The sequence below is a fragment of the Molothrus aeneus genome, chromosome 15, assembly GCF_037042795.1.
Source record: "Molothrus aeneus isolate 106 chromosome 15, BPBGC_Maene_1.0, whole genome shotgun sequence".
In the NCBI taxonomy this organism is placed as follows: Eukaryota; Metazoa; Chordata; class Aves; order Passeriformes; family Icteridae; genus Molothrus; species Molothrus aeneus.
The window spans coordinates 2,418,746-2,433,776 of record NC_089660.1 but is presented as its reverse complement, the minus strand read 5'-3'; the positions used below and the strand labels follow the sequence as shown (position 1 = coordinate 2,433,776).

Here is a 15,031-nt window from a genome sequence, read left to right as displayed (position 1 = left end):
GAAGAAATGCATCCAGCAGGGTTTCCAAATGTTCCCACATGCATTTTTGTCCAGTGTCTCAAGTGTTGGGGCTTGATACTTCGTACCTTTATTCAGGCAAAACTCACACTGGAGAGGCAGCGAGATCCAGGCTGGGGTCTGTTCCAGTGGTGCTGTAATTCTGGACTGGTTCCATTTGATTCTGGCCATGGGTGACTGGTTAAAAAGCCTGAATAACCAGTGGGGCTGGGTAAGTGCTTTGTGCAATGGGCCCGTTCCAGGCCAGCGGTTGTGTCACTTGTCAGTGGGCTGGGACAAAGTGGCATCGCTGTCAGGCAGAGCAGGAGCTCTCTGCGGCTCTGAAATCTCCAAAAATCATCAGCCAGGCTGCCCTGGGAGACCCCTGGTCCCTGGAGGAGCCAGGACAGGTCTCAGCTCCTGCTGAGAGCAGAAAAACCCACACTCAGCTGTGCCATCGTCCATGAAGTCATTTTCCCAAAAAGTCCTCGATGCTCTCATGTCCTCATGATGTCCTCATGTCCTCATGTCCTCGGACATGTTCTGGCAGAGGAACAGGGAACTGTTTAAGCCCCGGGGATAATGGGAGTGGGTCCCATCTGCTCGCAGAAAGCGTCACCTCCCACCCCCTCGCTCCAAACTCATGTTTCTATTCTCACCCTCACAAAGGCTCCGCGGCCCCGGCGCTAACAGGGATTGTTTGGGAGGAAGGGGTTAATTTTGTATTTCCCGGCTTTTGTTAGGGCAGGAAAATGAACCCTTTAGCAAGTCATTCAAGGCGGTATGAGCTTCTAAAAGCCACTTCAGGCCTGGTTTGTATTCTGCTTTCTTGCATTCTTAGGGCAGGTTTATTTAAGAAAAGAAAACAAAAATAAAGCAAGGAAATAGCCAGCCCAGGATTGTGAGTTATTAAGTACACACTGCCACATGTGATGAATTTTTTTCTTCCTGATTTACACCGGGTATAAACAAGACCAGATTCCAAAGCCTCACAGTTACATAAGTGCATCGAAAAGCAATTATCATTGTTGTGGAGATAAATTCCCTTTGTGCAAAGGCCTCTGTGGGGTGTCATCCCTGCCCTGGCTCAGAGCAGCCAAGGTACCTGGCCCAAGCCCTGGCTCATATTCAGTATTTGTGTGGTGCTGGTTAACATCATGATGAGAAAAGTGGACGTCAGTGAGAGCACATTGTCCCTTGGCTGGGCAGGTGGCAAGCCTGGAAATTTCTTTAAACTCGGGAAAAATTGAAGATGCCAGACTCAGGAGAAAAAATATCTGTTTTTTAGATTTGTGGGCCACTGAGAAGGGTTTAGGACAAGGAGAGGAAAGCCTGTCAGTGGCACAGGGATACCTGTGAGCCTGGCATGGGATGGAATAGATGCTCTTTGTTCCCTCCCAGACCAAACTATGCTGGGATTTCAATATTCTAAGGATGTCCCCAGTTCCTAATCCCACAGGGGCTCTCCACTGTGGCTGGACACACTCTTTGCTTCTCCCGTGCTCCTGCCAGGAGATGCCTTAAATCATTCCCACATCACACTCCAAAGGAGAAAATGAAGCAATTCCTGGGTACAGTTGGGATTTCATTATTCTAAGGATGTCCCCAGTTCCTAATCCCACAGGAGTCATTATTCTAAGGATGTCTCCAGTACCTGATCCCACAGGGGCTCTCCACTGTGGCTGGACAGGCACTTTGCCTTGCCCGTGCCCCTGCCAGGAGATGCCTTAAATCGCTCCCACATCACACTCCAAAGGAGAAAATGAAGCAATTCCTGGGTACAGACCCACAGAAAGCTCCGTGTCTGAGGTCTGTTTCCTCCAGGAAAGATGATGAGCACAGCCCTGTCTTGTGGCCATCTGTCGTGCTGGCTTGTGCTGCAAGAAGTTGGCAAGGAATCCATCATGGACAACTCCTGCTGTTCCTCTCCTCAGAACGATCTGGGCAGGCTGGTGTTGGACAGGTGATGTGCAAGGTCACCAGAGCCTGGTGTCACGGTGGTGTCACATCTTTAGAGGTGCACATCCAAGGAGGACACCAGGGGTGATGTCCCTGTGGTGGGACATGTGTCACCTGCCCAGCTGAGGGGTCCTGAGGGGTCCCTGGGACAATGGGGGCTGGTGTGATGGAGAGGAGTAATTTCCCAGCACCCAAGTGTGTGAGTGTTCATCCCACAATCTGCTTCCAGCCTGCTGCTGAAAGAACAACAATAAATAAATGGAATGAAAAGTGCAATCCTGTGTTTATTTGAAAGGAACGTGTTGAAATAACAGATTCACTTTGAGGCTGCAGTTCTGGCAGGAAAAGCCAGTGCTCAGCAGAGCAGAGACAATCCTGTGGGTGAGCCAGAGCTGGCACTCACCCACCCCTGCCCTTGTCCATCCCCCTCCTCCTGGACCCCTTTGGGATCCTGGAAAACCTTGGAGATCTCAGCTGGACACAGAGGTGGTCAAAGCCTGGGGCACTTTGGGGGAGACAGAAAATGTGAGGAGGGATGGGGAGAGACAGAAAATGTGAGGAGGGATGGGGGGAGACAGAAAATGTGAGGAGGGATGGGGGGAGACAGAAAATGTGAGGAGGGATGGGGAGAGACAGAAAATGTGAGGAGGGATGGGGAGAGACAGAAAATGTGAGGAGGGATGGGGGGAGACAGAAAATGTGAGGAGGGATGGGTGGGAGCCTGGTGGGGCAGGAGAGGGAGAGGAGCCCTGGGTGGGTGCAGAGGTCTCCTCCAAAAGGAGCAGCTGGAGGGGGAAGTGAAAACACAGAACTGCAGAGTGGGGTGAGGAAGGAGCAGCTGGGCAGAGCAGGGGAAGAGGAACAGCAGGGGGAAAGGGCTGGGGTGGGATGGGGTGATGGGCAGAGAGGGCTGGGGACACCCGGAGGGGATCATGGAGGGGAACATGGAGAGGACACCCAGAGGGGACACCCAGAGCAGCAGGGGAAGTGGCAGCAGTGCTGACTGGAAGCCCTGAGTAAGAAACACCCGAGTGGCTCGGTGGCAGCCAGTCACCCACGGGGAAAAAAAAGAAAACTTTTGGGAAGTGCTGATGCACCAAAGAGAGGGAAAGAGAAAGAGAGCTCCCACCAGTGTCCTGCCGGTTACTGGGCAGCCCCCACCCCTGGGGAGGTTCTCAGCGGGGGAAAATGAACTTTGCAAGGGTCTGCTGTGGGGCTTTTTTCCATATCCATGAAACATGCTGGGAACTCTCAAATATGTGTTTGCATTATAAATATATACGCAAATATATGTGTACACATATATATTTATGTGTGGGTTTGTCTGTACATGTAGCTATGCCTATGCATGAATACAAATACATGGATGTGTATGCCTTTATAGATATGTTTTAGGAGAATAATCACACCCTCATCCAAAGCTCGACATCCCAACGCTGCTGCTGCTGCTGCTTGCCTTGAATTCTGTGGGAAAGGAGGGAGCAGCTAGTGCTGCAGCAGAATCCCCCTCTCCTCTGTTATTTTTATATATATATATATATATACCCCCATACATATACACACCTACACATGCACACAGGTGTATATATGTACATATTTATAAATATACAGAGATATATACACATATTTATAAATATATAGGCACACATATTCACATAGATACGTAGACATAGGCACATATACATACACACACCTATACATACATACATACATACATGTATTTATAATAGTACATATATCTATGTGAATGTATATATATGTGTATATGTGTATTTATATACTTATATATTTCTATATATTATATTTCTGTATATTTTATTTTTGTATTAATATATATTATAGATATTAATATATGTACATATATATTATATATAATTCTGTATATTTATATATTTTATATGCTTATATACATGTATATATACATATATAAATATATATTATGTTTCAGTATATTTTTATTTTATATATTTTTTAAAAATTACATTCTGATATATTGATTTATATATATTTACATATATATTTAAATATATTTTATATCTATTTATACCGGGGGGATGTGTGTAGTACGGCCGTGTGTGCACACGCGTGTTCAGGTGTGTACAGGTGTGTTCAGGTGTGTACAGGTGTGTACAGGTGTACCATGGGGTTCACACACCCCTGTGCGCGCCCCCGCGCCCGCGCGCTCCCGGCCGCCCCGCGGAGGATGACGTCACACCGGCGGGGCCGGGCGCGCCCGCGCTGGCGCGCGGCCGGGGTGACGTCACCCATGCAGGCGGTACGCCCCGCCCCCCCGGCACCACGTGACGCGGCCCCATTGAGAAAACGCCGCTCCCGCCGGCGCGGCCCCAATATAAGCGCGCGAGCGGCCGAGCGCGACCGGGACACGCGGGGACAGCGGCACCTCCGCCACATCGCCCTGCCCATCCACCCAACAATCCCTCCAGCCATCCCTCCATCCCGCCCGGCCATGGTGAACCTGCGGGTGTGCGCGCTGGAGTGCGAGGCGCTGCGGGCGCTGCTGCAGGAGCGCGGCGCGCAGTGCCTCGTCCTCGACTGCCGCTCCTTCTTCTCCTTCAACGCCGCGCACATCCGCGGCTCCTGCAATGTCCGCCTCAGCACCATCGTGCGGCGCCGCGCCAAGGGCGCCCTGGCTCTGGAGCACGTCGTGCCCAACGAGGAGCTCCGCGCCCGCCTGCGCCAGGGGCTCTTCCACACCGTGGTGCTGCTGGACGAGCGCAGCGCCGACCTGGACGTGCCCAAGCGCGACAGCACCATGCTGCTGGCGCTCGGCACCCTCTGCAGGGAGGCCCGCGGCGCCCGCATCTGCTTCCTCAAGGGTGAGTGGCGCCGCGGGCGCCGGAGGGGACGGGAGGGCCGGGCCGGGTGGCCCCGCTCTGCCCGCGGCCGTGCGGCGCTCACCCCGCGCCCCTCTCCCCGCTCTGCCCCCACAGGAGGTTACGAGGCCTTCGCGTCCGCCTGCTCCGAGCTCTGCACCAAGCCGGCCGCCCCCGCCGGGCTCAGCCTGCCCCTGAGCGCCAGCCCCGCGCCCGGCAGCGCCGACTCGGGCTGCAGCTCCTGCGGGACCCCGCTCTACGACCAGGTGAGCGCCGGGGGGAGCGAGCGGAGGGAGCCGGGACGGGAGCGGAGCGCAGCGGGCGCTGCCGCCGAGCGCCGGCCGGGGCTGAGCGCGGCTGTTCCTCTGTTCGCAGGGCGGGCCCGTGGAAATCCTGCCGTTCCTGTACTTGGGAAGCGCCTATCACGCCTCCCGCAAGGACATGCTGGACGCTTTGGGGATCACGGCGCTGATCAATGTCTCGGCCAACTGCCCCAACCACTTCGAGGGGCACTACCAGTATAAAAGTATCCCCGTGGAGGACAACCACAAGGCGGATATCAGCTCCTGGTTCAACGAGGCGATCGATTTCATCGGTAAATGAGCTCTTTTTGCAATCCGCGCTTTTTCTGGGTTAATGTCCCCTGGGAAGTGATTTTTGGCACTCTTTTTCCGCGGTAAAACCTCCGCTTGAGATTGGGGGATAACATTCCACTGGGAAGATAAACTCGGGGAACATTTCCATTAGTTTAATTCTATTCACAGGCATAATCTTAGCTTCTGAAAGCTGTTTAAAATGTTGATTCAAGAGGCGCCGGTCTTGCAGAAAAGAGTGAATTTAAGCGGATCAGTATTAAAGTAATCTTGCAAGACTGCTAAAGTGACCTGGAGGAGCTATTAGTATAATTGGAATTGGAGCCCAGAGTGAAAATAGCTGCTTTCCTCGGGACAAAGACTCCCTTTGTCTCGAAAGCTCCGGGTGTACCTATTAGGCTAAGGAAGGGATGGATTAAAGAAATGTAAAACAGCAGCCTGTGCTTTTCCCACCTCTGGAAGCAGCGAGACTTGTTTGCTAACTGTGTGCTTTGATTCTTTCAGACTCGGTGAAGAGCGAGGGAGGAAGGGTCTTTGTGCACTGCCAGGCTGGCATTTCCCGCTCAGCCACCATCTGCCTTGCTTATCTCATGAGGACCAACAGAGTCAAACTGGATGAAGCCTTCGAGTTTGTCAAGCAGAGGAGAAGCATCATCTCCCCAAATTTCAGCTTCATGGGGCAGCTGCTTCAGTTTGAGTCGCAGGTCCTGGCCCCCAACTGCTCAGCAGAGGCTGGGAGCCCCGCGATGTCAGTGCTGGACAGAGGGGCATCCACCACCACCGTCTTCAACTTCCCCGTCTCCATCCCGGTCCACACCACGTCCAGTGCTCTAAACTACCTTCAGAGCCCCATCACTACTTCCCCAAGCTGCTGAACAAGAAGAACGTGGCCAGGACTCGGACTTGCTGTCTCAAGTGCAATAAGGACAGGGGCAGTGTCACTTGTGTTTTGTGGGGAGCTGTTGGTGCATCCCAGAACGGTGTCCATGGAGAGGAGCTCGCCCAGTGCCAGAGAAACCAGGTGTTTCTGACTTCTCAAGCAAATGTCTGGATGTCTGCACAGAGATCAAAGGACATTGGCTCTTCCTGAGCTGTCCCTCCTTGTCTTCTGTCTGTCCCAAGCCTGCTCCATGTTTAGTAGCATGCTCACCAGTATTCCCATTCCTGGACACTTTGAGCAACACTGATGCTGTCCCCTTTTATATGACAGTCCTATTTATTTATTTTTACATTAGTGCATTGTTGTTGGGTTTTTGTTCTTTTTTTTTTTTTGCCTTCACAAACGTAAAGTTTCAGTTCTAGAGAAACCAAATACCTCAGTATTTTTTGGTACAATTATCCTGTGTGTGTATATCTGTCAGCTCTTCTTGTTTCCCAAGCACTGACATGAAAGCACCAGGCGAGTGCTTTTTTTTTGAGTTGCCAAGGGTTGTATGTTTGCTGATTTATTTATGATGTGAAATAATATATTTCTTCTTATGAAGACATAGTTTTGTTACATGATTATAACTTTTTTTATACCAAATGGAATAAATTATGATATTTCTATTCATCTGGATTATATATTCTTTAAAATAGTGCATTTCACAGTCCCAAAACTCATGTGAAGCTCCGGGGTGAAGAGCTGTAATTTTCAACTCTTCTGGCCTCTGGTCTTGACTGAGAAAAATGGGTTTAAGCACCATAATTGACTAGAAACTACTGCAGGTTCTTAACCTGAGCTTTTCTTTGTCCCCATGTAATTGTGTGCAGTGGCAGGGAGCCAAGGCTGGCTTCTCAGCTGGGAGTGGATTTGGCTGCCCCGATGGCTGTAACAGAACCAGCTGAGACTTGGGCACTGGGCTACACTGAATTCAAAATAGTCCTTCTCCTAAGAAGGAGGAATAGGCTTCCTTATTCCTTGTTTACTTCTAATGCTTGAAAGGTTAAGTCTAAAAATTAACCTGTTAGTAACAGATCTCTAAGGCTTGGCACAAACTCACAGAGTGTTTTTCTTTTTCTGTCCCACCTCCTTAACTCCTTTTTGCAACTCAAATTGCCCCTGATGCCTGGAGTGAGGTATTTGGCTGGCTGGGCTGTCTCTGTAAACAAATCAAGGCATGACAGGGGATCAGGTAACCAGCAACTCACCCATTTTATTACCCAGACCCAAATAAATTCTTTCCTGCTGGAGATTATCACTAGAGTCACTTGGAGCTGGTGTTTCTGTTGAGGCAATGAGGAGAGTTGGTGTAGCACAGCCAAAGCCAGGCAGGGGAGCTCCAGCAGCATCTCTGGGCAGGGGCAGGATGATGGGCAGCAAAGGGTTCCTGGGACACATCTGCACCTCTCATGGGCATCCCTGCTGTGACATCCCCTTCCCAGGGAAGCTGAGGGCTGCGGGATGCAGCTGGAAGCTTGATTTCCTAGGCAGGGTAATGCTGGTAACAGGGAGAGGGATGCTGAGGGAGCAGCAGGGTTCTGGGTTTCCCATACTCACTCCAGAAGGGAGCCAGCAGTTCCTGCATATCTGATATTCAAAGATTAAATCCAACTTTTGCCCCATCAAAAATGGTTTTGCTGGGGCACACACCAGGTTGTGAGTGTAAAATCAAGGAATTTAAGCAGCTGTGATCTTGATGTACAGGGGAATGTTTCTGTGAGCATAAAGCAACTGTGCTCTTGTCACACAGCAAGATGAGCAGAGCACCCCAAACTCCTGCTGCTGTCCTGCAAGTTACCTGGGGTGTTAATGGTGCTAAAATCCAGGCCTGTTCTCCTGGGAGAAGGTGCCCTTGGAGGATGGGATGAGGCACCGGTGCCTCTGAAGCTCTTCCATGTGAGCTGCCCCTCCAAAGCAGCTCTGTCGTCAGCACCGCTCGTCAGCCCTCACCGACTTTCAACCCGACACCGAGGGAGGGGAAAAATGGAGCAGCTAAAAGAGGAGACATCCCTGGGCACTGAGAAGTGAAGTTAGAAACTCACATTTTCCTGAAGTGTACCTGAACCTCAAAGTGAATGTCCTCCCCGAAACCTGCCCCGTGCTGCAAATCCTGCAAAACCCCTTTGTCCATGGAAAATCCCTTGGCACCTCGAACCTGCCATTGCTGTCCTGGTTAAATATGCAAGGCTGTCTCTGAATACGTGAGCCTTTTTACACCTGCAGTAAAGGGTGGAACAAACTTTCACCTTCAAAGCAAAGCAGAGCTTGTTCAGTGGAAAAATACAACCTTGGCAGCCCTGGCCATGCAACTGATAAAAAAAAATCCCGCCTGTTAATCGCAATTCAAACAGAAATCCGCTCCCTGACAGCCGCGGGAGCTTGTTTATGTGTTTCTTGGAACAATAAAACTCATTACCTGGCAGCAGATCAGCTTTTAGAACCGAAGCAGGCACCTGACAGAGGGGTGCAAAAGAGAGCTGCTTCAGCACAAAGGCTGCTGAGAGCCCCAGCAGGGCTGCAGTCCCTGCCAGCCGCCAGCAGCACCTCCAGCTCTGACACCCGATGCCCTTTCCCAGGGCTTTATCGGGATCCTTCTGCTGTCCCCTGTAATCCGACTCTGACGCTGCCCAGTCTCAGACTCCTGTGGGGTTTGAGTGGATGGGATCGCACCCAGATCCCAAACGGCTCCCGTGGCGAGGGGGAGGGAGATCAGGGTGAGACTTTGGGCAGGTGTCACCTTGGGATCAGCTGGGGGTTTGCTGGGAGGGATGGGGAAGGAGCAGGATGAGGGCCAGAGGAGGAGGATGCCACCAAGGCACAGCCAGGCTGAACTTTGTGAAAGAATCTTTGCTTCCCACCCCTTATTTATTCTCCCAGCTCTGCTGCTTTGCTTGGTTGGAGTATTCAGGCACACAGTTCACCCCGGTTTAGGGCTTTAAATTCCCATTTTTCTGCCTCCAGCGTGAGCTGGCTGTCTCCCCCGTGCTAGCAGGACTCAGCTGAGACCATCCCGTGTATCCAATCCCCCATCCTGGCTCACAGCAGGCGTGTGTGGAGCTTTCAGTTTGTATAAATCTGTATCTCTCCGGTTGCAATACATCCCCATGGAAACCACGAGGAGTTTCCCCTGGCTGAGGACGGCAGTAACATCACTTCCTGCTGCTGACAAACCAATTTGTCATGAAGTGATAAAAAGGCATGTTTTGTGTTTGCAGGAACTGGCTCGGGGCTTTGTTCCTCCCAAGCCAGAGGCTGCTCACCCGCCCCGAAGGCAAACAATGGCCATGGTGCCCTGCAGAGCAGCCATGGGGACACACTTCGAGCCCTTCGTGTCCCCAAAACGCCACCAAAACACCCCAAGTTGAACACAAGTCATGGCAGCACTTAGCACAGCAGCCACAGATGTGTCCCCACAGCCCAGGGGTGTCCCTGGCCAGCCCACACAGGGACACAGCACAGGGGCTCTGTGTGCTCCCCGCAGCGAGATGCAACGCTCAGGGGACACAGCCTACCCAGCTATCACATGGCAAACAGAGCCAGAGCTCCAGATTAGATGTGTCTTGGGTAATTCCCTCGTCTCAAAGCTTCTGCCTGTTGTCATCAGCGCTGGAGAGGTGCAGGGTGTACTCAGGCTTAGGGACTATCCTGGATTAGTCACCCCAGGATCAGACTCGCAGGGCCACAAGGATGTGTGATGCCATTGCATTGAAAAAAAGAACATTACAACCAGATCACACGCAGGCAAATCTTACTGGCCTGGTTATCACCTGGGTTTTTTCCTCTGCCTGGCTCCAGGGTAGCAGAAAGGGCACTGAGAGCTCTTTGGAGGTGATGTTTAAGTGCAGCCCATTCCCCAGCTCCACAGGCACAGCGGGATGGGGATAGAGGAAAGGTCGTGGTGTGAGACTGTCACAGTGTGGTGAGAAATCACAACACCTCAAAGCCCATCTAAACCTCTTCCTTTTGCTGGGCCAGCAGCAGTGTCTGTGACAGACTCTCAGTGCCCAGGGAGACCCTGCCCAGGGCTTTGGCTTCCCCAAATCTGCTCCCATCCAAGGCTGGTGGGAGCTTGGGAAAACAGTTAAAACACAGGCTCAAATCCTCTGGTGCTGACAGAACAAATGAATGAGATTTGTGCTGTGTGTGGCTCCTCACACCCTCTGTTTACTGCAGGGCAGAGCCAGAGGCCACAGCTGATGGCAATCCAGGAGGGGCACAGCCCAGGTCGGTCCTGTTAGCACCCCTCAAAGGTGTGAAAGGCTAAATGGGACCAAGGTATTAAAGGAGAGACTGGAGAGAAGTAGAATTTTCTGGCATTGCTGTGAGGACTATAAGCTGCCTGAGGCTGTGGCCTTGAGCACAACCTCCAAGACATGAGCCCAGGTACCCGAGGGGAAGCAGCTGAATTGCTCTGCTGCTGGGCTGGGTGGAGAATTCCTGGTTTTGGGAGCTGTTTCCCACTTGGGCAGTGCAGTTGTACAAACCTGTGCCTGTCTGGAGAGCAGTGCCAAGGCCCTACCTGGACCTGACGCTGTCAGTCTGGCACAGAGCAAGTTGGCAAGAAAAACAGGCAAAACCAGGGCAGAAATCAGCATCATTTTTTTTGCCTTTATATGATGTGAGCAGCCTGTCCTCCAGGCGTGGGGTTGATTTTTTTTTTCCCCCCCTTTCCATGGGAGTTTTCACTCCCAGGGTTCTGTAGCTGCCCTGTGTGGCTGCTGTCCCTCCTGGCAGTGCTAGGCTGGCTGTGCTGGCCCACCAGAAGGGGCTGAGGGTGGCTGAGGCTCTGCTGGGGCTTTCCTGAGCGAGCTTCTCAAGCTGCAGCATTTGCATGCGTTTCCTGCTGACTTGCCCTGGGCTTCCCCTCGCAGCCCTGGCACGCAGGGGAGGGGGTGAGATCAGAGATCCGACACTGTGGGCAGCTCCCAGCTCCCTCCTGGCAGGGCTGAGCTCCAGGAGGGTGCTCAGGGCTGAGGTGCTGTGCTCTGGGGGCTGGAGGTGTTGTGGGAGCCAGCAGAGAGGGTGCTCGTGGGTGTATTTGGTCTATGGGAAGGGATGCTCGTGGGTGTATTTGATGTATGGGAGGGGATGCTCGTGGATGTATGGGAAAGGGTGAAGCACCCAGGCCATCAGGGACCCCGTTAGATCCCAGCCAGGCTTGGTTGGTGCTCAGAATGGGTGAGTCAGGGCTGTAGGAACAGTAATTTCATCAGCCAGGCACACAGGGGAAGGGGTGAGATCAGAGATCCGACACTGTGGGCAGCTCCCAGCTTCCTCCTGGCAGGGCTGAGCTCCAGGAGGGTGCTCAGGGCTGAGGTGCTGTGCTCTGGGGGCTGGAGGTGTTCTGGGAGCCAGCAGAGAGGATGCTCATGTATTTGGTGTTTAGGAGGGGATGCTCGTGGATGTATGGGAGGGGGTGAAGCACCCTGGGCATCAGGGACCCCATTAGATCCCAGCCAGGTTTGGTTGGTGCTCAGAATGGGTGAGTCAAGGCCGTGGGAACAGTAATTTCATCAGATCAGACACTGTGGGCAGCTCCCAGCTCCCTCCCAGCACAGCTGAGCTCCAGGAGGGTGCTCAGGGCTGAGGTGCTGTGCTCTGGGGGCTGGAGGTGTTCTGGGAGCCAGCAGAGAGGATGTTCATGGATGGTATTTGGTGTTTAGGAGGGTCTCAGGTTTTCTGTTGCTGGAATGGCTCCTGAGGTATTAAAGGTATTAAAAAGTCTCTTTTCCCAGCCCTGTGACTGAAGAAGTTGAGATTCCTCGGTTCTGCTTCTAAAGGTTGTTTATTTTCTCTTATCTGTTCCATTCTTTCTCTGACCTGCCGAGATCTGTCCAGCAGGTCAGGTTGTGGCACAGCCCCTGCCCTTGGGGTGGTGTTGGCTTTTTATATTAAGAACTACATGTGCTTTATTTACAACAATTTTCCAATACCTATCACCTATGTTAGACAGTCTGTCTCTACTCTAAACCAACCCAGAAGTGTCATCATCACAGCAGAAGATGGAGGACAAGAAGAAGAAGAAGAAGGACAGGACATGCTCAGATTCCTCCATCTTGCCTCTTGAACCCCCATTCTAAATCCCCAAAATTCTACTTTTCCACACTGTGACAAATTCACCATCATTCTACTCAAACTCTCGTGGCTTGTAACTCTTCACACAAAGCTGGCAATTGTTTCCATGGGCTAAAATTGAAGGCACAGGTGGTTTTGACTCCGTGCCAAGGTCTCTGAGCCCCTGCCAGGGTCTGGAGTCCCCCAGGGCAGCCAGGGGAATGTCCTGGGCTCCCACAGGAGGGGATGCTTGTCGATGTATTTGGTGTAGGGGAGGGGGTGAAGCATCAGGGACCCCATTAGATCCCAGCCAGGTTTGGTTGGTGCCCAGAATGGGTGAGTCAAGGCTGTGGGATCAGTGATTTCATCAGCCCCTTTCATTCCAGCCTCCTCATTGTCCACACCGTGTCGGGGCCAGCACCAGGGCCATGGAAAATGCTTTATTTCTCATCAAAGGGTTCTCTGTGCCACCAGCCCCTCTCATATCAATACCTTCTCATCCCTCAGCTATAGGCCATGTTTAAAAATAAACTCCCAGAGGACTCTGATATGACGTAGTTATCTTCTAACTCAGTAACCAGTTGGCTACAAATTAACAGGTTTTTACTACACAGTGTATTTTTTTGAATTACAGTCTGTCTCAAAGCCAAATCTAACTCCCACCTGTGCTCAAATAATAAACTACAGTGTCTTTTTTAGACTTCTAATTTCTGTGATAATTTAATTTTATTTGAAAGGAGGTTTTTTTTTTTTTTGTTCTCCAGCAGTTCTGGTAGAGATGGCTTAATGATGTTTTTTTTCAGGTCTTTTACACACTGGAAAAGTGTTTTATTTTCAGTATATTCTCAAAATTCTTGTCAAAGTATGATCTATGGTAAATTTTTCACACATCAGTATCTTGTTCTTCTTTCAAATCTTGTTAAGGTTTTGTTAATTGGCAGCTGGGTCATAGCACCATGTGGTTTTAATGGCAGGTTTTTCTAATTTAGGAAAGATATAAACAGCACATGTGCATTAGCTCTACAGTCTTTCCTGATACTCTGTAGTTCTTGCAGACCAACTGGTAACTTCTGTCCTTTCTTGTTTTCTGCAGTGAAATCTTGATGATGGCAGAGATGTATTTCAGGGATTTTTGGGTGATAACTTAAAGATTGCATCAATTGTTTGCTGTCCCAAAGGCATGTCCAGTTTTCTCTCTGTGACAGGGACAGGGCCCTGGGAACCGCTGGGGCTGTGCCAGGGGAAGGTTGGGGTGGATTTTGGGAAAAGTTCTGCCCCAGAGGTGCTGCCCAGGCTCCCCAGGGATGGGCACAGCCTGAGGCTGCCAGAGCTCTGGGCGGGTTTGGACACCCAGGCTGGGATTTTGGGGCTGTGCAGGTTCAGGAGCTGGGCTGGATGATCCCTGTGGGTCCTTTCCAGCTCAGGATTTTCAGTGATTGTAAGAATCCATCCTGCACATAAACTACAGGGCAGGAAGTTGGGATCTCTGTGATTTGACCCTGCACTCATTCCCACTAGCCAGAGGCACTGCTGATACAAACAAGAGGCATCAACTCTGTGGCTGGTGGGCCTTTCTATTTCAATCACGTCGGTGCTGGTTTCAATGTTACATTACAGGATGTTTTCTTGGTCTTTGTTGTTAAAACAAAGCCCGGAGTGCTCCACGTGTCAGCTGCCGATAGCATCAGCTGTGACCTTGGGCTGTGTCTGCCACATGTGGCCATTGCTGGGTGCTTCAAATCACAGAGATCCCATCTTCCTGCCCTGTAGTTTATGTGCAGGATGGATTCTTACAATCACTGAATGTCCTAAGCTGGAAAGGACCCACGGGATCATGCAGCCCAGCTCCTGAACCTGCACAGCCCCAAAATCCCAGCCTGGGCATCCCTGGAGTGGTGTCCAGGCCTTCCTGGAGCTCTGGCAGCCTCGGGCTTTGCTGGGACAGCAGGGCTCCTGCTGCTGGGCTGGGTGCCAGCCTGGAGGGGAAATTTAGCTCAGTTATACAGAAGGAATTGTTCCCTGTGAGGGTGGGCAGGCCCTGGCACAGGGTGCCCAGAGCAGCTGGGGCTGCCCCTGCATCCCTGAGGTGTCCAAGGCCAGGTTGGGTGGAGCTCTGAGCATCCTGGGCTTGGGGAAGGTGTCCCTGCCGTGGCAGGAGGGGGAATGAGATGATTTTTAAGGTCCTTTCCACCCCAGGCCATTCTGTGCCCCTGTAACCATGTCTGGGATGGCCACTTCTCCCACTCCCAGCTCTGGGTGGGTCACACCTGGCACCTCAGGGCAGGAGATGACCACTAGAAACACCTTTAGATGACCACTAGAAACACCTTTAGATGACCTTGGGAACCTTTATTCCTCACTGATGGCTGAGAATGAGGAACCCAAGCGCTCAGGGCTTTCCAAGGTGCATAAATGCATCTGTAGCACCCACTGAGATCAGCACAGGGGGAGTGGAGCAGCCGAACTGCCCCAAATTGAATCTCCTGGCTGCTGCAGCTTGGCTGGAGCCTCTGTTGCGTCACCAGGACGCTCTGAGCCCGAGGATTTCTGTTCTGGCTGCCCTGGGAGCCGTGCGGAGCCAGCTGAGCAGCGGCCCCGAACAATAGCTCCCACCCTTTCCTTCTGACGGGGAGGAACAGAAGGGAACAAAGCTGTTCGCAAGGAGAAAAAAA

At 51.7% G+C, this 15,031-nt stretch overlaps 1 protein-coding gene across 2 annotated transcripts; it reads left to right on the top strand.

Annotated features, from left to right (window-relative positions):
- Window positions 1-4,326: 4,326 nt before the first annotated feature.
- On the top strand, window positions 4,327-6,935 carry DUSP1 (dual specificity phosphatase 1). Of its 2 annotated transcripts, XM_066560039.1 has the most exons (4): window positions 4,327-4,793; window positions 4,908-5,056; window positions 5,166-5,385; window positions 5,888-6,935. In XM_066560039.1, the coding sequence occupies exons 1-4, from the start codon at window positions 4,424-4,426 to the stop codon at window positions 6,256-6,258; spliced, it is 1,110 nt and encodes a 369-aa protein (XP_066416136.1). In that variant the 5' UTR covers window positions 4,327-4,423; the 3' UTR covers window positions 6,259-6,935. The 2 variants fall into 2 exon arrangements, with proteins under 2 accessions (XP_066416136.1, XP_066416135.1); XM_066560038.1 differs by having other exon boundaries at window positions 4,327-5,056.
- Window positions 6,936-15,031: the final 8,096 nt, after the last annotated feature.

What these genes read in the sequence shown, in the direction of transcription:
- DUSP1 (XM_066560038.1), top strand. Translation starts at nt 4,424, where the DNA reads ATGGTGAACCTGCGGGTGTGCGCGCTGGAGTGCGAGGCGCTGCGGGCG. An exon ending in GGACCCCGCTCTACGACCAG is followed by an intron (nt 5,057 to 5,165) that starts GTGAGCGCCGGG and finishes CTCTGTTCGCAG; the next exon opens with GGCGGGCCCGTGGAAATCCT. An exon ending in CGAGGCGATCGATTTCATCG is followed by an intron (nt 5,386 to 5,887) that starts GTAAATGAGCTC and finishes TGATTCTTTCAG; the next exon opens with ACTCGGTGAAGAGCGAGGGA.